Source organism: Penaeus monodon, chromosome 9 (assembly GCF_015228065.2).
Source record: "Penaeus monodon isolate SGIC_2016 chromosome 9, NSTDA_Pmon_1, whole genome shotgun sequence".
Lineage (NCBI taxonomy): Eukaryota > Metazoa > Arthropoda > Malacostraca > Decapoda > Penaeidae > Penaeus > Penaeus monodon.
This window is the reverse complement of record NC_051394.1, coordinates 20,144,716-20,164,715: the sequence shown is the minus strand read 5'-3', so window position 1 is coordinate 20,164,715 and position 20,000 is coordinate 20,144,716. Positions and strand designations below refer to the sequence as shown.

Below are 20,000 nucleotides of genomic sequence, written 5' to 3'. Positions count from 1 at the left end.
AAGAAAACTTCTACACGTATGTGGAACAAAAAGAGCAACAGTACAACAACTTCTCCTCGTTGGGTAACTCACTGTGATACACTTTCGCCTCTCCTGCGAATCAACAACAACACAAAAAAGATTAGTTCCTCATTTCTTTTGGTGCCAGGGAGAAGTAAGTTGCATAAGGAAAATAGTAACAACGACGGGAAATAAGGAAAAACGCAGTGTGAACTTGGAGAAATAAGAAGATAAAACCATATTGTGGGTGATTTATACTTTCCAGTAGAAAGGATAAATAGAGTGTTAATTTTTTTTTTTTTTTAATCCTAAACTGTGGAGTTCGGGAGTTTAATCCATGCACTTTTAATTCCCATGCATCGTTTGTTTATTCGAAGGGTGACCTGAACAACCAAGTCGACGTCAGCTGCTTTAAGCCCAGGCTGACATCCACAGAGGTCGACGTCAGCCCGAACATTCGCTCTTCCCGAGGAATCTTGAGGCTGAATCGAGCGGACAGTCGCCGGGATGCGGGTTAGGGGAAGGAGGCCCAGTCAGGCGCCAGACAGACGGCGGAGGAGGAGCTTCACCTTAAGGGATCGGCGTCGTCACTTGCTTCATATAAGGCGTCTGATGCGTGCCACGCCTTTGATAACATGGCACGCACAGGTGCCTTATCATAAAAGGACTGGTTTGATTATTAAAAGGGTTGTTTGATTTTATATGGAGAACAATGATTAATTATCATAATCTTTTCTCGGCTGAATGTTTGATTTAAACTTTATTATTATTTATTGTTTAAGAAGGAGTAGTTATAGAATATGTAAATGAAAATTGACTGGGACTCCGTGCTGCGAGCAGTTAAAAGGACGCAGATTTTAAAGTCATGCACTCAGGGAAGTGACTGGCTGCCGGACACGGGTGCTGGGTGTAACAGCCTTACAGATGGGCGTCTCGCGCATCTCCGCCCCGCCCTTCAGCCTCATGCAGGGCGCCGGGGATTCCCCTCAAGGAGACGCGGCGCCCGTCCCTTAGACCGGCCGCTGGGCAGTCGGACGGGACGGGGCGAGAACTCCTTGAGGATGAGACCCGGCGTCCTGAAGGGGCTTCTGAAGGGCGGGTGTTGGGGACGGAGATGCAGGGAGGGGGTGCGCCACCAGACGACCTGTCCGACGGAGGCCTATTTTTTGCCACCGACACGTGGGGGTCGAGTCGGGTTGGTCGGGGGGTTTCAGGACACACAGCGAGTAACCAGGACTCACCGACAACACCCGAGGACCGAGCGAATCCTGCTGGGGATGGGCACAGTGTCACACGGGGTTGAATAACGCTGCTAACTGGCTACTGTCTGAACATGCACTTCAATGCTATTTAAATACTTGACTACCTCAATGGTCTACTTCTTAGGACAGAGATCGTTAGGCAGACAGAGAGAGATCTAGAGATAGAAAGAGAATGAGAACGAGAGAGAGAAAGAGAACGAGAGTAATAAATATAACAAACACAAAATTCTGTAAAATTATAGGATAAAGATGAACAGTCATTTCATACTGGCAAAATATCTGAAAGAAATGTGAGCATACATATTTAAAAAAAAATCCTTTATAAAACGGTGATAAGATATCTAACTGGAACAGAAAGGAGTATATCACAGTATACTAGACAGTACTACCAGGCAGCAATTACAGAAGCAATGCAGAACTCTGTTACATGATCCAATATAGGCTTTTGACATGCTAGAAAGTAACTTCATGTCTGTACCTTCTTGATTCGTATTCACTTAGTTTGGAAGTACATTTTACTTAGAAACGCAAGGAACCACCCTTAAATTATCTAAACAATTTTTTTTCGGTGATCTTTAATCGCGTTTGATTCATATTGCTGTTAATGAACGCAAATCCACACGTAATAAATTTTCCGCTAAATAATCTTTCTTTCAGTGAAACCAACTCAATTGCATGGGTGTTGATATGTGAAATAAATGTCGCGGTTTCTTTTTTATCTAAATATCTGGTCACTTTTGAATGAATAGTAAGATCGTCTAATAAAAAAAAACTATTAACCGGGGTCCACCTGTCTTTACATTCCGTTAATGAAATACTTTCCCTTTTTACTGTTCTCCATTTAACCACCCTTCCTCCTCCTCTTCTTCCTGCCTTCGATCTATCCCCTCCTCCCTTCCTTGCTCCTCTTTCTCTTCCTCTTCTTCTCCTTCTTTCTCTTCCTCTTCTTCTCCTTCTTTCTCTTCCTCTTCCTCTTCTCTTCCTCTTCCTCTTCTTCTTCTTCTTCTTCTTCTTCTTCTTCTTCTTCTTCTTCTTCTTCTTCTTCTTCTTCTTCTTCTCTTATTCTTCCTCTTTCTCCTTCTTTGTTTCTCTTCATTTCTTCCTTTTTCTATCACATTTTCTTTCATTCATCTTTTCTTCTTTCCTTTGACATCTTCTTATTCCTTCTCTCTTTCTCCTTCTCTTCTCTTCTCCTTCTCCTTCTCCTTCTTCTCCTTCTCCTTCTCCTTTTCTCCTTCTCCTTCTCCTTCTCCTTCTAATATCCTCCTCCTCCTCCTCCTCCTCCTCCTCCTCCTCCTTTATCTTCTTTTCCTTCTTCTTTTTATTTTTTTCTTCTTTCGTTTCTCTTCTTTTTCTTATTTTTTTCTTTAGTCTCTCTTATCTCCCTTTCTTTTTAGATCACCTTGATCTCAATTATAATTACCGCCGTTGCTCGCAATAAAAATATACAGACGATAATTATCATGATTATACTCTCTCCTGGAAAAAAATAAACAATGTTTAAACAAGATTAAAATGTATGGCTATTTTTAAAGCCGGTGTTTAGACGAATGAGGCTATTTACTAGAAAATTAACATATTTTTTCTTTCACTTTTTTAGCAAAATATATATTTCTAATTCACATTAGGAAACTTGCATATTTACGCATACGTAGTATTTCATAGTTAATTGCGTCTTTGTTGCTTTGATTAATTCCCAGTGGATTTGGGATATAGCTTTGGAGTAGCTCTTTAAATTACTTTATATTTTGATGTCATAAATATAGAATTTGTATAATTATATATTGAAGATCATTACCCTGAAGTTGGAAAGTCAGCAGTAACACAATTTCACCGAATAGGATTTAAGCATTATTTCTTCGCACAATTGAGACATCATCAAAATTTCCAAAAAACCAAATAATTGCTCATTTTTAGCAATCTGAAACTTTTACCACAACAGGACCCTTCCTTCAGGTTAAACGCATCGCCGGAAAGACCTTCTCCTCAGATTAACCCACCTGCATTGGCGTGTTTCCGGGATTCGAGCTCGATTGGATCTTCGAGTGACCACTTGAATAGTTTTCCTTCTCGATGCAGTATCTGAAGTACGTGCTAAGACGGGAATTGACGTCTTGACTCCAGCTGAACCACTTGTAACTCGAAATATACCGAGATAGTGTGTCTGGGGAGAGTGCTTTTATCACATTTCGAGAAGCTCGAGATCCTTCAAATCACCAAAGGCAGGTTTAATTGCATAATATACCTTTCTAACCAAGAAAAGGAAAAAGCTGTGCCTTGATTACCTTCCTAGGCCGCACCAACACCGTCCTGGTCAGAGCGCCGAACCCACAGGCCCCGAAGCCCGACACAAATCGAAGCTCCATGAGCGCTCCTTCGGGCTGTCGAGTGAACACGGATCTCTCCGGCGTCAAGAGGCGTCAAGGGCTGACACGTATCATTCGAGTGCGTATCGATCGGGACGGTGTCCTCTTGAAGCGGAACTGCGCATGATCTTGAACTCCAGCTGGAACCTTGCTGAACAACAGGAGCCGATGGTTGGCCTTTCGGCCGGACTGTGGCTATCATCCAGCTGGTGCCAGGTACTGAAGACGAAGGGGGGGTTTGTGCATTTATTCCTTCACTGCAGAAAAGGTAACCAAACAGTATCTAATGGCGATTCATTGCGCACGCGAGTACCTTTTCTCGAGTAATTGTGTCTACAACGCCGACCCAAGACACCGGCGTATACAAGTAGTTTACAACGACTTTTTTTAACTAACCAGACCAATCTTTCAGTCATTGCACCAGCGATCTAGCAAATGACCCTCATCAGAGTTCTACTCAGCCATGGGCGGGCACAAAGCCGAAGGGACCCCGGTGATCTCCCAGGCAGTCCCTGGTCATGTACTTGTCCGGAGCAGGACATGGGCGGGGCCGTTCTCGCCGGTGGCTGATCTATCGAACCAGGGGCGATCTGGGCAGGGCAGCGAAATGGCTCGTTGCTGTCAAGATTTAGTCGAGGGGGCCACGGACAGGGTGAAGGATAAAAAATACCTATTTGCAAATTAAAAAGTCAATTATGGATTTATAGTTAATTTTGTAATAACAAATATCTATGTAATTCAATTCTACCTTTTTGTGTCCATCGACTTTTTAGTTCCTTCATTTAGGAAAACATCACGCCAGATCGATCTTGAAGTCGCATGCACCATGTGCTAGCGGCAATCAGGCTGGAAGATCCTAAGTAGAACCGGGACATAGTTAGAAAAAATGGCGTAAACACTCACGGGTTCATTCAGGCGATACTTGTTCGTCAGTAATTAGACCGCTATTGTCATCTTGCTTTGGGCTGCTTGCGGTGCGCTCGTGGAAGAGTGCGACTTCGCAAGGCTCTGCCTCTTGTCAAATGCCCTGATGATAATTGCGAGGATCTGAAGCAAAGCTGAGATAGTGAAGATTATCATATGAAAAACGTAAATAAAATTATGTTAATTGAGTTGATCATTTCATTTAGTAAAATAAAAAGAAAAAGATGTATGCAATATAAATACAATGATTGAGTAATGAGGCAATGAATCCAAGAAGAATACGAAATCCCAACAGAGCATCGATATGAGAGAGCAACCAACCATTGGATGAATGCATGATAAAAGTGGAATGAATAGAAACTAAAACTAGAACAGGAAAATAATTGCCTAAATTAATTCATGCTATAATATCGCATAATTTAGACAACATCAATAATGTATATTAGTTTAGACAAGCAATGAAACCAACTCGACCAGTAATATTACAGACCAAAAGTTTACAAAACAAAAAAAAGGGATGCGTTGCTTTCATTCACCGCTCAATTGACAAGAAATGACAATCAATGTCTTGTCCAGCATCAACACTTGGGGAAAACCATACAATGAGAATAATGTTAAATATTAACAATATCATGAAATGAAAGATGAAGAGGATGATGAGATGAAATGACTGATAGTGATATAATGAAGTGGAGTAGGTTGAGACAGTGAATGATTATAACAAAATAAAGATGATAATGGAAAGAGAACATAACAAGATAAATGCAATATGCATAACAATATAAAAATAGAAAAAATCGAACATCAAGGCTCCTCATGCTTTCACTCCTCGGGCGCCTCTCACCGTCTTTCCACTCTCTGGCGCGGATACTTATAGTCACTTAGCTGAATTTGGAGAAGGATTAAGGGACAAGAAAGCACAAGCGGCAACAAGCAGACAATATGAACAGGAAAGTTGATGAACAAAACTGAATACGAGGAATGAAATGCGTATGTCACTTCACGCAATAAATGACGAAGGAATAATAATAGTATGCACTAGCGTTCAAAACATCGTTCAAGTGAAAATTCCTTCTCATATATGGTAACATTAACTGGCTTGCACTAAAAGTAACAATTATCTGGTCGCCGGTAGCCGATGGGACGCCCATCAGCCGTCCTTCCACTCTGATGGCGGGGTGAGGTGCCGAGAGCCGTCGTCGTAGCCTTTGGTATGGTCGTAGCAAGGTTATCTCATGTTCAATATAGTCCTGAAGAGCCGTCGCCAAACCTGTCTTGCCCTGCCCGACCGCCATACGAACGCTCTACGCTCACCCTCGGGCGTCCTTCCAGCTCTTCCACTCTGGGAAGGCGAGGACGAGAGGCTTAGGCGATTTGGAGCGACGAGATCCGTCCAATGTGGTCCTCCACGCGGACGGAAGGAAAATGTTGATCGCTCTAAAGGTATGGTTAAAAGGATCGAGGCCCGATGAATATTGAGTCATTGAATCCGCCGTATGAGAGGAATCGGTATAAAGCCCCTACCTAGGATGCAAAAAGTCCCGGTTGCAAGTTAAAGTCACCTGCTCTTGCGTTGACGGCCTTCCTAAAAGTCACATTTGGGCGTCGCCGGCGGGGAGGTCCCCACAGCCCTACACCCGGGCGTCGCGAAACTGATCTTGGGCAGTATAGTCCCAAAGTCTGCATCGAGTACCGGTCCTCAGCCGCTCAGATCGTCACGTGTGATACGACTGATAGGGTGCCCAATGCGCGAAAAAATCCACTAGTAAATCGAGATTACTCTAAGAACTTGTAACAGCTGTGACAAACCTTCAGAGCCCAGCCCCTAGCACCTTGGAAGCGCGAGGACCCAGAGTTATGTTTGTTAGAGGTAACTCGGGCAGCGCGAAGCCGTCATGAGAGTGATGAACTTCCGCGATCGAAGTGAAACTGTGGAAGCCTTCCGCACCATCATGAGTCCGGAGAGGTCCCGTAAGCACACATGCGCTGGCCTGTGAAGAGGAGCGTTAGGGTGTGTCCCCTCCATGGTTTTGCCTCTCTAATAAATGCTCGTTGAATTATTAAGTCAACCAGTCTTCCTTTGCCACTCATATTCTCAATCAGATCTATATCTCTGCGGTACCCGGACATTTTAAGTCAGTCACCATATGCCATTTTCCCACCAGCCGAAACGATCTGCGCACCTGAAGTGAACCTTGAGTTCTCGCAGTCGTCCGTTCCGGTACCGGTCGGTGAGAGAGTGACCAAGCGCATTCGTGGTGCCTCACCATGAAGTCGAAAGTTCCTCTATCGTTCGATGGCTCTGAGATGAAAGTAGTACAGAATTTCAGAAACGTTTTTAGACATTTTAACTCTTATCTCATACCTATATTATATAGTCTTATATTAAGATTATATCAAAGCGATTAAAGTATTGAATTTCGTGGTAGTGCGTGCGTGTGTGATGGTCGTTCGCTGACTGGTGTGTGCTTGGTTGTATGTCCGTCGGTGGTCGTTGTGTGTGGCTGTGATGGGAGATTTGCTGTGTGTGTGTGTCGTGTCTGTGTTTTGCTGTTGGTTTGTAATGGTGGTGTGATGTTGTTAGTGTGTGTGTTGTTTGTGTCGTGTGTTCTTTGTGTTTATGATGCTCCGATCGATAACCTAACATCATATTTATAAATGTATAACATAATATATATTTCAGAATAGCAGTAATTATATACATACACTGATATGTATGAGACTATGATTTATTCGTGGTGTAACCAATCTCTAGAGTCGCTATTGTATCTGATGATGAATCCTGACTGAAGCGTCCAGTCGATCGGTCTTCCCATGCAACATTTTCTGTTCTGAGCACCTGGACAAGCGCCAAAAGTTCTTCTCTTAACCGGCATCTTTTTCCGACAATCATTTTTCAGACAGATAAAGAAACTCCACGAAATCGTAAACTGGTGAAGATTTGCGGGTCTCAGATAACGAGTTTTGCTGCCAAATCGACTGTCTTGTACTGACACTTTCACCTGGACTGAACAGAAAGATTTAAAATCAATGATCCCTTATAAGTCATGGCCAGTTTAGCGCAGGCTTGTAGAATTCGCGCTGCCTGAGCAATCATTTTAAAATCAAATATCTTATATTCTCTGAGTTCATCTAATTCTTGAAGACAACGTCCATGACTATCAAATTCAGTCTTCTGATTCAAGCTGTGATTCTTATAGTTAACTCCAATGAAGCAAAGTTATAATAAACTGAAATTCAAAAAATATGGAATCATGAGAACTCTTCATAGACAGATGGTATCACTTATCAATCCTGCTGCGGGATCACCTTGTAGCCATACTCGGAGCAGTGTGAGACGAGGACCGATCATGCCGAAGCTGCGGCCGGGTCCTGCCGGTTGCCCGGCCCGCAGGCCGAGGGGGCGCCGCCCATCACCAGGTGCCGACTGACGAGAGACACGAGAAAGGGTGAGCCTCGGGAGGGTGAGGCGAGGAATCGGAATGGACGCTGGAGTAGCAGCTTATCTGGCAGTGGGAGAGGGGAAGGGGGCAAGGAGACAGCGAAGAGAGAAGAGTGGAGAAGAGATGAGAGAAAGAGAAGAGAAAGAGAAAGAGAAAGAGAAAGAGAAGAGAAAGAGAAGAGAAAGAGAAAGAGAAGAGAAGAGAGAGAACACATAAACGAAAGCGAGAGGAGGGCACCCACATTATAGTAACACCTCCGTGAGGGTGATGTAGCGGGTCCGTGGCGGGTGTGACCGAGGCGCTCGTGTTGCCAGGTACTCGTGGTCGTACTTCATGCGGGCGTCGCAGATGTCCATGAAGCAGTCGGCCTCCTCCTCGTCCCACCTGTCGGGCGTTGGGCGTTTGTGTTAAGGGCGTCGTCTCGGCTTTCTCTCAGTGATTTGTCTCATGCAGTGCTTTTTCAGTGTCTTTAAGAAAAAATGTGTATACGGAAAAAAAAAATCTTTGAAAATGATGCTTAGTAATAACAGAACTATAAATCTTTCATCACAGTTGTCTGCATTTTTTTCCCAATTGTTTGAAAGACAGAAGCTGGGCTCACCTTTTGTGAAGCCGAGAACTACGCAATTAGAGTTCATCCCATACCGTCTGCCTGCATCTTCCCTAGTCTGCGCAGCGTCATCAGTTCATCACCTGGCAGTTCCGTGCGTCCCTACAAGGGCGAGAGGCGTGACTCACCTATGGCGCAGCAGCGACTGTGCACGCGAAACTCCGTCACTCACACTTGCTCGCTGATTTTCCTCCACCGACCACGTCTCGCGCATGACTCGAGGTGCTGATGGTCATGATCTCTAGGCGCTGCTCCGTAGCCCCTTCCAGCAGGGGAGCATTATGCGGCGTCAGACTGTTGCACGTCAAGTGCCACTTGAAAGAATATGTTTGTATTGCTAAACTGTTCTATCAAAAATCAACACGTTATGAAATATACGGGATTTTCCAATTCTTAAACAGACCATGTACAAAATGTCTCCTATCCTCACCTGCTTGCGGTAATAATCTCTAAGGGCATTCTCGTAGCCCTCTTCCAGACGAGCGAACGCAGCAGTTACTTCCACGGTCCAGTAGATCTGTGTGCCTGTCAGTGCCACCTGTTTGTAAAGGAAACGTGCGTTATAACGACTCTGTAATGGCTGACGCCACTCAAGTTCAGCAATTCTGATTCAAGTACCTGTTAAACTTGAGGATTTGTTTAGTGATTATATAGTTTTGTGGGTAGCGAAGTCTAGATTCACATAATCTTTAGTTGGTAATCCATAGCATGGTATACTTAATTTAGAACAATCAGACATTACAATATCTCAGCGTATGACCAGGAATCTACTGAAGACAGTGCACGGTCCGTCTTTGGTAAATCCCACGAAAAGGTGAGGAATGAACAAATCCTCTAAGCCAACGTTCAGCGAACTTGGGTTGTAGCCGCAATTTCATATGCCAATGCTTCAGTATGTTTGAAAGTAAACATGCAGGAGCTGAAAAAACAGGAATAACAACAACCTTTAGGCTTCCTCACACGCTCTCACCTGCGCCGGGTAGTCGTCGACCCACTGCTCTCGAGGGCGGTCCTCGTAGGCGGCCACGGCGTCGGTGAGCCGCGCCCTCACGGTGGCGCGCATCACCTGCAGGACGCTCATCAGCCACTTCTCCACCTGGGGCGTGACGGAGGGCGGTTAAAACGCTTAGTATTTTCCTTTAGAAAATAATCGTCAAGAGTTGTTATGCGAGCATTAGAGATTTCAGTGACGGACGTGCTGTGACGTCAGATTGCCACTCACGGGGCCGACACAGTTGGTGCTGTTGCAGAAGGGGACGAACTCGCCGTCCTTGGCCGTCATCCCGACTGCCGTGGTAGCGGCGCTGTCCTCGCCCTCGGCGAACTTGAGGATCGCGATGCTGTCGAACAACTTGGTGAGATGCCTAAAAAGAAGGGAAAAAGAATGGCTAACCTGAGAAATATCCTGTCATCTCTCTCTCCTCTCTTTCTCTCATTATATCCCTTTCTATCTATCTATCTATCTATCTATCTATCTATCTATCTATCTAACTATCTATCTGTCTATCTATCTAACTATCTATCTATCTTTCTATCTATCTATCTTTCTCTCTCTTTCTTCATCTCTGTCTCTATTTCCCTTCCTCTCTATCTAGTTAAACGGAGAAATATCCTTTCATCTCTCTCTCTCTCTCTCTCTCTCTCTCTCTCTCTCTCTCTCTCTCTCTCTCTCTCTCTCTCTCTCTCTCCTCTCTTCTCAATCTCTTCTCTCTTCTCTCTTCTCTTCTCTTTCTCTTTCTCTCTCTCCTCTCTCTCTCTCTCTCTCTCACACCCACTCCCACACACACCACACCCACCTACACATCATCCACCCACACACTCTACCCACTCTCCACCACACTTATATAATTATGTATATATTATCTCATCTCTTATTCATATTATATATATATATATATATACCTATCTATCTCCCTTTGTCTTTCTATCTCCCTTTCTTTTTCTATCTCCCTTTCTCTCTCTATCTTCCTTTTTCTCTCTATCTCCTTCTCAAGTTCGTGTTAATCATAGTACGATACTCATACAGATATAATATATGCTTCGATATACAGATATGTGTGTGTGTATCTGTTCCATTTCACTTTTTCTTGTCCTTCTCTTGTTTTCCCCCTTTCTCCATTTTCTCTCTCTCCTCCTCTCTCCCATTCCGTACTTAAACTCAGCTTTTGTGTCTTCTTCGGTGCCTTGACGGCTGTTGCCGTTGAGTATATCTCGTCAGGTCGGCGGTGACACGAAGTAAACCTGGAAGGCCAGCGCTTCGTCTCCAGGTACTCGCCAGCGTCTTCTCACACAGCCAGCTCCGCCTCAGCGCCTCCACCAGTGGTAAGTCCCTCGCGTTTCGTGGCGTTAGCAGTTGGTTTGCACCATATCCTCACACCATTTTCTTGAGGGAATGCGATCCAGGTGTGCAAAGGAGTCTAACCAAGGACCGTAGTGTTTCGATACGTACGTTTCACTCTCGCAGTGTCTCCTTCCTCCTTGCCGTCGGAACAAACAGCTTGATCATTGCTAGAAGGATTCGCCGGCATTGCCAGCCTTGTCGTCGTCTTGACAAGCAGCGCTCAGCGCCAGGGGAGACCTCGCCTCGAACTCACCTTGAAGTCAATGTCGATACTGGTCGAATACCTGGCCGAGTCTTCGGCAGCTGCTCGCCTAATGTCGTCCGACCCGGTGAAGATCGACTCCAAGTGGCTCCAGGTGCGCTGGACCTCGAACCTGGGAGGGAGGAAGGTGGAGGCATCATATGAAGGATCGAATGTTATCTGGAAGCTGGAGGGATTCCAGTCTTATCACTCCTGCAGTTTACACTTTGTGGGTTGTGATAATGGCATCACAATATGGCACTCACAGCTCACTTCATTATCACAGCTCACTTCATTATCACAATCCACACACTTCTACTTGTTTATCCCACCGTTACTAACCAGAGAGTGATGACCTGGTCGGCGATGGACAGTTTGTTCTGCCATGCTGACACCTCCTCTAGGAAGTGTTCAATATACTTCGATGTCATAAGATTCTGGAGCTGGACCTGTGGGAAAAAATGTTTCGTTTATAAGAATGCCTTATCTTTCATCCGTCTTTTTTCACTCTCTCTCTAGCTATCCCCTCCACCCCCTTCACCTGATTTTCCTCGAGCGTCTCGATCATCTCCTCCGAAGTGCGAATGAGGCTGACGCCCGTGCGAGGATGCGTGTCCACCAGGAATTCCATGGTTGACCAGGTCACGTCCAGTTCCTGAAACACATTGTTATTCGTAGTAAGGGCGTGCCAAAATAAACCAGAGGCATTGTTTGGAGAGGAAATGAAAAACACAAAATATTGCTCACTAACCTTGATAATCTTCTCCATGGACATTTCCTTGACTGCCTTGTCGACAATGTTCTTAACCTCGTCCTCGTGCATGTGGAGGTTGAGCTCGAGTAAGTCCGCTAAGGTTGTCTCCGGATTGTCTACGAAGTTCGCCTGTAAATTGGACGGGAAGGATTTAAGTTCAGGTGTTTATTTCTATCATCTTAATTCGTCTCCAACTTGTATTTCACTATTTTTTCATTTCTATATATCAACTATTTCCTTTTTTTCCTATTCACTTTGCACTAACATGATCTTAGTCTTTTTTCGCTGTCTTATTTTATCTCTTTTCCTCTTCCCACCCTCTCCCTTATCTTCTTCACCCTCCTCCCCTCATCCTCTCACCACGAAGGCCGCCGTGGAGGTGCTGTCCGCCTTCTTTGTCGCCACGAGGAGCTGTCCCCAGTGGCGTTCCCTCAGCGACGGGTTCTGCAGCTCGGCCACCGCCCTCAGCGACGTCAGCATGTTCTTCACGGTGGAGTCCAGGTTCACGTAGGCGTCCCACACCCGCATCTCCTTGTCCAGAGCTGCAAGATGAATGCCAACGTGAGCGGAGACAAGTCAAGTTATGATATAGTTCAAAAGGTTGGTCGTGTTTGGGACATTTCTTTGGTGTTGCTGTACGTTTCTCATGCCCTCTCACCTCTGATGTCTTTCGCGAACTTCTTGCACTCGATGTCCATGTTCTCCACGTCCACTTCCCTCCAGGGGGTCGTCTTCCAGTGGTTGATGCATGCTCGCACGAGGCAGATGTGATCCCAGAGTTGCTATAGAAGTTGGAAATTTCGCGTAAATATCATTTCTTTAATTTATGTGTCGAATGACTTTTAAATATTCATTTTCGTATGTCCCTCATGGACTCTTTCCTTAACTTCTTTGATCTTGTGAAGCACATACCTTGAGCATCCTCAGCTCCTTCCTGCAGGACTTCATGTGCTTGAACTCGGGAATGACGACCTCGAAGAGCATGGCAGACTCCTGCAGCTGTTGCATCTCCTCCTCCAGCCGCCTTACTCTCGCGTTTACTTTTTCCAGGCGCCAGTAGGGCATCTCGCACTCGTAGCTGAGAAGGGTACTTGGTCATTTGGTGCCGAAGAACGTCCAAGGAAAATGATGGACGCATATTGCTTACTAAAAAGTGTAAGGGATAGCACGCTTAGTTATGAAAGACAATCACAGTGTGTGTGTGTGTGTGTGTGTGTGTGTGTGTGTGTGTGTGTGTGTGTGTGTGTGTGTGTGTGTGTGTGTGTGTGTGTGTGTGTGTGTGTCCAAAAATGGTCCACATGGCGAAAGAAAAAACTGAGACGTACTTGAAAAACGAATACTGCCTGAACTTTTCCCTGTAAATATTTTGCCTCGTCTCGAACTTGATGCATTTCTTCCTGATGACCGAGACCTCGTTGGCCTTGAGAGGCGCCACGTGCTGCCGGATGAGGTCGCACTGCTTCTTCAGGGACTCCCACTGCTCGGGCAGCTCCTGGTGGCGGGACATGGGGGTTTAGGGCAGCGCTCTTCAAAATATGGGTTGCGACTCAGTACTGGGTTGCAGCCACATTATCAATGGGTCGCCACATAATAATGATAATGATAATGATAATGACGATGATAAAGATAATGATAATGATAATGATAATGATAATGATAATGATAATGATAATGATAATGATAATGATAATAATAAAAAAAAATAATCCATAACTTGCCATAAATATAAGAGAGAAGAGAGAGAGAGAGAAATAGAGAGAGGAAGGGAAGAGAGAGAGAGAGAGAGAGAGAGAGAGAGAGAGAGAGAGAGAGAGAGAGAGAGAGGGAGAGAGAGAGAGAGAGAGAGAGAGAGAGAGAGAGAGAGAGAGAGAGAGAAGAGAGAGAGAGAGAGAGAAAGAGAAAGAGAAAGAGAAAGAGAAAGAGAAAGAGAAAGAGAAAGAGAAAGAGAGAGAGAGAGTCTGCGGGTAGGGGAAGGGACACTGTTTCCAACAAGTACGACAGAATGGACATATTGGGTCGTGATGAAAAAAGTTTGAAGAACCCTGGTTTAGGAAGATATTTGTCTTACATTGTATAAAACTAATTGTTTGTAGATTGTAATTAAAAAATTGGGAGTTATTTCTTGAATATCTGACTGCCCATTTGCAACATAAGCGGAGGCCAGTCCCACCTGCAGCTTGAAGGTGCATGGTCTCCGGCAGGTCGTCGCCGTACTGCTGCACGAGGGCGATCATGGCCTTGAGGGGCTCGAACATGGCGTCTGTGGCGTGAGTCCTGTCCCTAACTTTGACAAGGTGGGCCATGATAGACACCAGGATGTCGTAGTCCCCGTTGTTGAGGTTCTGTGCCACCCCCACCTCGGTCGTCTTGATGAAGTTGTCCAGCTCCGTCAGGCTGCAGGGAAGAGATTTTTCTCGGATGATGCGTAGTATTGCTCCCTCAGTACTTAAAATAACTCCCACGATATAAATAAAAACATTTCTTATTACTGAATCATGATGTGGGGTGATGTACACGAAGATCTCTATAACTGCTTCAGATCTGTAGACCTGAGCTCAAAGTCCCTCATGTCATATGTGCACAAAATGTCTGTTCTTAGGGAATATTAAATTGTTGATGTCTTATCTGCAGATAATCCTTGTTCCAGTATATTTTACCATCAAGAAAACCTGACAAACACCATTACCTGTCCGTTACTTGCGCGATGAGGTGTTGCTTGTACATCTGCGCCCACTTCTTGGTGTTCTCCAGCAGGCCGTGCTTGAAGGGCCGCACGTCCAGGCGCAGCCATTTGTCGAACACCACCATCGTGTCTATGTTCTCGAGCTCGGCGTGCAGCTGCTCGTACTTGTCAATCTGTGGTGTTTATGCAAGAATTTCTATATGGTCGCCTTCTTTTCTAATGTTCTATATTAAAAGAGATGGAACTCATAATGCCGATTAAATTACTTCACCCATCTAAATTGGTAAAATACAAAAAATAAGTAAGAATTGCCCAAACAAGCTTGATACCTGTTGCCTGAACTTGGGTAGTCCAGGCTGCTTGCCTCCTTCCTCCGAAGTGAGGAACTTCTCCAGCACTTCGACGCGCCGATCCCGCCAGAGGGCTTGGTGCTGCAGGAACTGGTCGCGGTGCTCGGCCACCTGGGCCGCCGCTGCCTCGAACCTTCCTATCAGTGTTTCCTTCAGGTTTGTAACTTCTTCGTCCTTCTCCACGTCAGGCTTAAGAGAAGAGAATTTCGAAATTTTAACAAACTATGTCTCATTGAAAAAATGAAGAGAGAATGAATGACGAATGCAGGAGGACATAAGGCAGCATAGATGACCGACTGAATTAGTAAACTTTTGTTGCTGTATATCACACATGTACAAATGATCTCTCCACTAATATCCTAGTTAAATATGACATTTGTGGGAGTGCTTAAACTACTTTTGACCAATATGGACTTACAAGATAGGAACTATTAGAGTGAGTAGCCAGACGGGGCACGAGGTCGCAGATGTGAAGAATTTCCCCCACAAGGGTCTCCACCAGGCTGCGAAGCTCCTCGGGCGAAGGGCGGATGATGAGGTAAGGTTCCTGCAGCTCTAGCCGGGCCTCGAGCAAGGGGAACTGATTGACCCTCAACTCGCAGTTGTCCAGCAGGTAGAATAAGCTGAAGAACAGGAAATTGCAGGTTTGGCATAAAATTTGATAACATAAATTTTGTTTTTATAACAGAATGATGGTGAATGATGAATCAGAGGGCAAGAAACTCACAAATCATTTTATATGAATGATACCTGTTTTCTGTTAGTTTTCATATTTTCAGAATGTAATGTGGAATGCTTTATCTATTATTTGATATGACTGGGAATATTTCATGGCTATATCAAATTTAAATTTTGGTGTGAGTGACGCAATAAATGCTAACATCTTTTTAGTAGACAAAGCGTGGAAAAAGAAAAAGTAGTCTGATGAATTCATTACCTGCAACTGGCGCCATCGACAAGGCCTCGCGTGATCATGTGGTCCAGGAAGAGGAGGTAGCGGTCCCAGTGCCTGGAGTCCTCGGGCACTTTGAGGAGGCGCTTGTTCTCGTCTACCATGCCGCGAATCTTAGCCCCGTCTTGCTCCATGGTTGTATACCTGTTTATAAGGATTGCTGAATATCATATCAGAAGCTTATAGTTATATGTCACTAGTGATTGCGACGACTGTAAAGGGAGAAACGCGATGCAAGCTGTTCAGCATCACGTCTCTGTCATCCGCGAAACGGGAGGAGCGTCCCTTACCTTTGGCATATGACGGGATCTGTGTCCCTCCTTGTGTTGTACACTTATAGGAAGGTACGCATATTTCAATTTAAAAATGTACAGTGCCGTGTAAATGGTGATATAGTACTAAAGTTGAGGTTTAAGCTTGAAAGGACTCGAGACGCTACGGGATGATTACAGGACACAGTCACAATGTAAACAATCCTTAGCATTACGACGACAATATCAATAACAAAAATGACAAAAAGTTACATTCTTTTAAGAAAACTCGTCACGTAAGAGACAGGATAGCAGACAGATGAAGATAGTGATATCCAACAACAACAACAACAACAAATCCTACTTGGTGCGAGAGTCTTTACATAAACATGGGGCTTCATTTCTTAACTTACACTTTCTTGAGTTTCTCAGCCTTGTCTTCGAGGCTAAGTAGTCCATCTTTCTTGCCTTCTCGCCTTTCAAAAATGGGTTTCTGAACCCACGTAGTCATGATGTCATCTATTCGTCGTACGTTTGCTTGCACTTGCTGCACGCGGGCTTCTAAATCACTCACTGTGCGCCTCAGTGCCACGATGTAGTTCCACACTCCTAATAAGCGATTAGATGTGGTTTGACGTTGCAATTACTATAAATGTCTGTCTTGTATGACATCTCTTTAAACACGTGTAAATCACCTGCAGCAAATATAATATTTGACACAAACAAATAGCGGGTATGCTTAGATCATAGAACCATATGCAGAAAGAAATTGAAACCTGCAAATATCTGAAAGTAATTGGCCGAGAAGATGTGAAGTGAATATGAAAGAAACATATTCTATTAACTAAAGTTACTTTAAAAAATAATAGGATATGATGAGGTCACAGAATTAGACAAATGCCTCGACACAAAAAAAATCATGTCCACAGGAAGAGATCTGACTCTTTACAAAAACTCTTCTCACTCTCTCTCTCTCTCCTCTCTCTCTCTCTCTCTCTCTCTCTCTCTCTCTCTCTCTCTCTCTCTCTCTCCTCTCTCTCTCTCTCCTTCTCTCTCTCTCCTCTCTCTCTCTCTCTCTCCTCTCTTCTCTTCTCTTCTCTCTCTCTCTCTCTCTCTCTCTCTCCTCTCTCTCTCTCTCTCTCTCTTCTTTCTCTCTCTCTCTCTCTCTCTCTCTCTCTTCTCTCTCTCTCTCTCTCTCTCTCTCCTCTCTCTCTCTTCTCTCTCTCTCTCTCTCTTTCTCTCTCTCTCTCTCTTCTCTCTCTCTCCTTCTCTCTCTCTTTTCTCTCTCTCTCTCTCTCTTCTCTTTCTCTCTCTCTTCTCTCCTCTTCTCTCTCCTCTCTCTCTCCTCTCTTCTCTCTCTCTCTCTCTCTCTTCTCTCTTCCTCTCTCTTCCTCTCCCCCCTTTCTCTCTCCTCTCCTCTCTCTTTTTCTCTCTCTCTCCTCTCTCTCCTCTTCTCTCTCTCCCTACCTCTCCCCCTCTCTCTCTCTCCTTTCTCTCTCTCCCTCCCTCTTTCCCCTCTCTCTCCCCTTCTTTCTCTCTCTCTCTCTCTTTTTCTCTCTCTTCTCCTTTCTCTCTCTCTCTCTCCTCTCTCTCTCTCCCCCTTTCTCTCTTTGTGTGTGTTTGTCTGTCCTCCATCTTTCGTGTCTTTACCGTCGGAATTCCAGGTGAATTCTGCTTCTGCCTTTCACCGTCTCTATCCCCCTCCTTTTCCCTTCCATCAGGCTAAACCCCACCCGTTCGTTTTTGTTCAAATGTGGTTTCCTGCGCGTGTGTGATCATTATCTTGCATTCTACATATTCGCCATAGGGGGATAGTTCAAATTAAATATTTTTTTGCTGTACTATTGGGGGCTACTAAATTAGCATTTTCCTTTTCTCCCAGTCCGTGACCACTCAGATTAGCGGGTATTTCCGGAGGTCTCGCGTCAGAGGCAGCTGGGTGCCCTCGGAGGTCCTCCCGAGGACCCCACACGTGCAAAGCTCCCTCAGCACCCGCACCACTGGGGGCGGTAAAGGCAGAAATCATTTTTTTTTTTGGTTTTTTTCCTCCCCTTTTTTCTTGATTTACTGTTACTTTTATAAAATTTTTTATATTATTCTTATATCTTTTGATATTATCATAAAAATGTTAATTCTATCTTCATTTTCCCTATCATTGTTTTTATGTTTCAACTATAAAATTCTACTTAATTTCATTGTGTTTTTACAGGCAGATTGACGGGGGGCTATTCCCCCCTCGGGCAGAATGCTGTTCAACATATTTAAAAAAGAACTGCATATATTGCGTAGCTTCCCTCAGCTGCAAAGATCAAAAACGTGTCTGTTATGATTTTTTGAAAAACAGAATGTAACTGCAAGATTTTTTTTTCCCAAATAAAAAGTCCACATTTTTTGCTGCCCTTTTCCCCCTTTTTTCGTGGCTCCCTCGGGGCGAAGTTGACGGCGAGCGGCTGTCCTGGCAGGGGTGCACAGCGGCTGGCGGGCGGGCCGGGTGTAGTGGGCGGACGCGATGACCTTCCCTCGTCCACCAGGGTCCTCAGGGACCGTCCCCCGCCCCCACCTCCGCCACTGCTTCGCACGCCGCGCCCTCCTCCTCGACCCCACGCGAGGGTCATGACCCGCTTATTAATTTCTAAAGGGTCCCAAGTCGCACTCAGATTTTTTACTCTGTTCCGCATCTGTGGTTAAATAGACTACTATGGAATGTGGTGAAATGACCTACAAATGCCAACACAACCGAAGCCAGTTTCAAAATCACCACTTCACTCACGGATGTTTTAGCTCGGAGAACAACTTTATATTATTGCTGACGCGGTTCTGCACCTCCTTCAGATACTTGAGTTTGCCGACCACGGGAGGGAAGTAGCGATGCGTTGCCTTGTTCTCCTCGGCCTCCTCCTCGGCCTCCTCGTCGGCCTCCTCCTCGGCCTCCCCCTCCCCCTGCTCGTCCTCCGAGCCTCGCATCTGCTCGTCCTCCTGACTTCCACCCTCGTCGTCTTCGTCCTCATCGAACGCGTCCACCACGATGATCCCGCTGCTTTGCTGCCAGTTCTCGAACAGCTCCTGTTGCGATATAGTGTTATACCTTCATGTTCGTCGACATAACTGAATCAGGAACCGAAAAGATAAATATGAATACAAAACTAACAATTACACGATATAGATAGACGGACAAATGGACATATTAATAGAAGATGGGCGAAAATATATATTAATATATATATATATATATTATATTTTTAAAATTAAAATATATAATATATTATAATATTATATATTTACGAATGTATATACTAAAAGGGGTTTTTGTGTGTTGTTGTGTGTTATGTGGTGTGTGGGTGTTGTGTGTGTGTGTGTTGTGTGTGTGTGTGGTGTGTGTGTGTGTGTGTGGTATATATATATATTTTAATATAAAAATATATAATTATGTTATATAAAATATATTATATTTATTAAAGTAATATATTATATATTATATATTTATATATATATATATATATAATTAAATATGTGCGTGTGTGTGTGTTTGGGGGGTGTTGTGTGGTGTGTGTGTGTTTGTGTGTGTGTGTGTCTATACACACACACCACACACCACACACACACCACACACACACACAAATATATATATAATATTATTATATAATATAAAATATATATATATTATATATAATGTATTAATTTTATAATATTATATTATTATATATTTTAAAAAATATTATAATATAACATATATATATATTTGTTAGTAGATACTACACACATACTATATATTTATTTATATTATATATATTTTTATATTATATATATATTATATATTTATATA

The 20,000-nt window shown here is 44.1% G+C and overlaps 1 protein-coding gene across 1 annotated transcript in view; it reads right to left on the bottom strand.

Moving 5' to 3' along the window:
- The window catches only part of LOC119576664 (dynein beta chain, ciliary-like), a 69,214-nt gene that overhangs the window by 33,296 nt on the left and 15,918 nt on the right, over positions 1 to 20,000 (bottom strand). The window contains exons 12-48 of the mRNA XM_037924311.1: positions 19,106 to 19,240; positions 18,692 to 18,855; positions 18,020 to 18,177; positions 16,591 to 16,786; positions 16,217 to 16,246; positions 15,912 to 16,070; positions 15,393 to 15,597; positions 14,954 to 15,163; positions 14,628 to 14,797; positions 14,119 to 14,335; positions 13,267 to 13,433; positions 12,854 to 13,019; positions 12,600 to 12,723; positions 12,339 to 12,483; positions 11,939 to 12,074; positions 11,729 to 11,842; positions 11,530 to 11,636; positions 11,200 to 11,320; positions 10,895 to 11,022; positions 9,828 to 9,993; positions 9,576 to 9,701; positions 8,984 to 9,143; positions 8,780 to 8,867; positions 8,250 to 8,379; positions 7,862 to 7,979; positions 7,555 to 7,756; positions 7,298 to 7,428; positions 6,736 to 6,854; positions 6,385 to 6,543; positions 5,867 to 6,072; positions 5,652 to 5,758; positions 4,588 to 4,686; positions 4,086 to 4,298; positions 3,563 to 3,847; positions 3,263 to 3,468; positions 2,908 to 2,991; positions 1,017 to 1,268 (exon numbers count right to left, since the gene is read on the bottom strand). Coding sequence (XP_037780239.1) covers positions 1,017 to 1,268; positions 2,908 to 2,991; positions 3,263 to 3,468; positions 3,563 to 3,847; positions 4,086 to 4,298; positions 4,588 to 4,686; positions 5,652 to 5,758; positions 5,867 to 6,072; positions 6,385 to 6,543; positions 6,736 to 6,854; positions 7,298 to 7,428; positions 7,555 to 7,756; positions 7,862 to 7,979; positions 8,250 to 8,379; positions 8,780 to 8,867; positions 8,984 to 9,143; positions 9,576 to 9,701; positions 9,828 to 9,993; positions 10,895 to 11,022; positions 11,200 to 11,320; positions 11,530 to 11,636; positions 11,729 to 11,842; positions 11,939 to 12,074; positions 12,339 to 12,483; positions 12,600 to 12,723; positions 12,854 to 13,019; positions 13,267 to 13,433; positions 14,119 to 14,335; positions 14,628 to 14,797; positions 14,954 to 15,163; positions 15,393 to 15,597; positions 15,912 to 16,070; positions 16,217 to 16,246; positions 16,591 to 16,786; positions 18,020 to 18,177; positions 18,692 to 18,855; positions 19,106 to 19,240 — 5,703 coding nt within the window. The remainder of the gene's footprint in view (positions 1 to 1,016; positions 1,269 to 2,907; positions 2,992 to 3,262; positions 3,469 to 3,562; positions 3,848 to 4,085; positions 4,299 to 4,587; positions 4,687 to 5,651; positions 5,759 to 5,866; positions 6,073 to 6,384; positions 6,544 to 6,735; positions 6,855 to 7,297; positions 7,429 to 7,554; positions 7,757 to 7,861; positions 7,980 to 8,249; positions 8,380 to 8,779; positions 8,868 to 8,983; positions 9,144 to 9,575; positions 9,702 to 9,827; positions 9,994 to 10,894; positions 11,023 to 11,199; positions 11,321 to 11,529; positions 11,637 to 11,728; positions 11,843 to 11,938; positions 12,075 to 12,338; positions 12,484 to 12,599; positions 12,724 to 12,853; positions 13,020 to 13,266; positions 13,434 to 14,118; positions 14,336 to 14,627; positions 14,798 to 14,953; positions 15,164 to 15,392; positions 15,598 to 15,911; positions 16,071 to 16,216; positions 16,247 to 16,590; positions 16,787 to 18,019; positions 18,178 to 18,691; positions 18,856 to 19,105; positions 19,241 to 20,000) is intronic.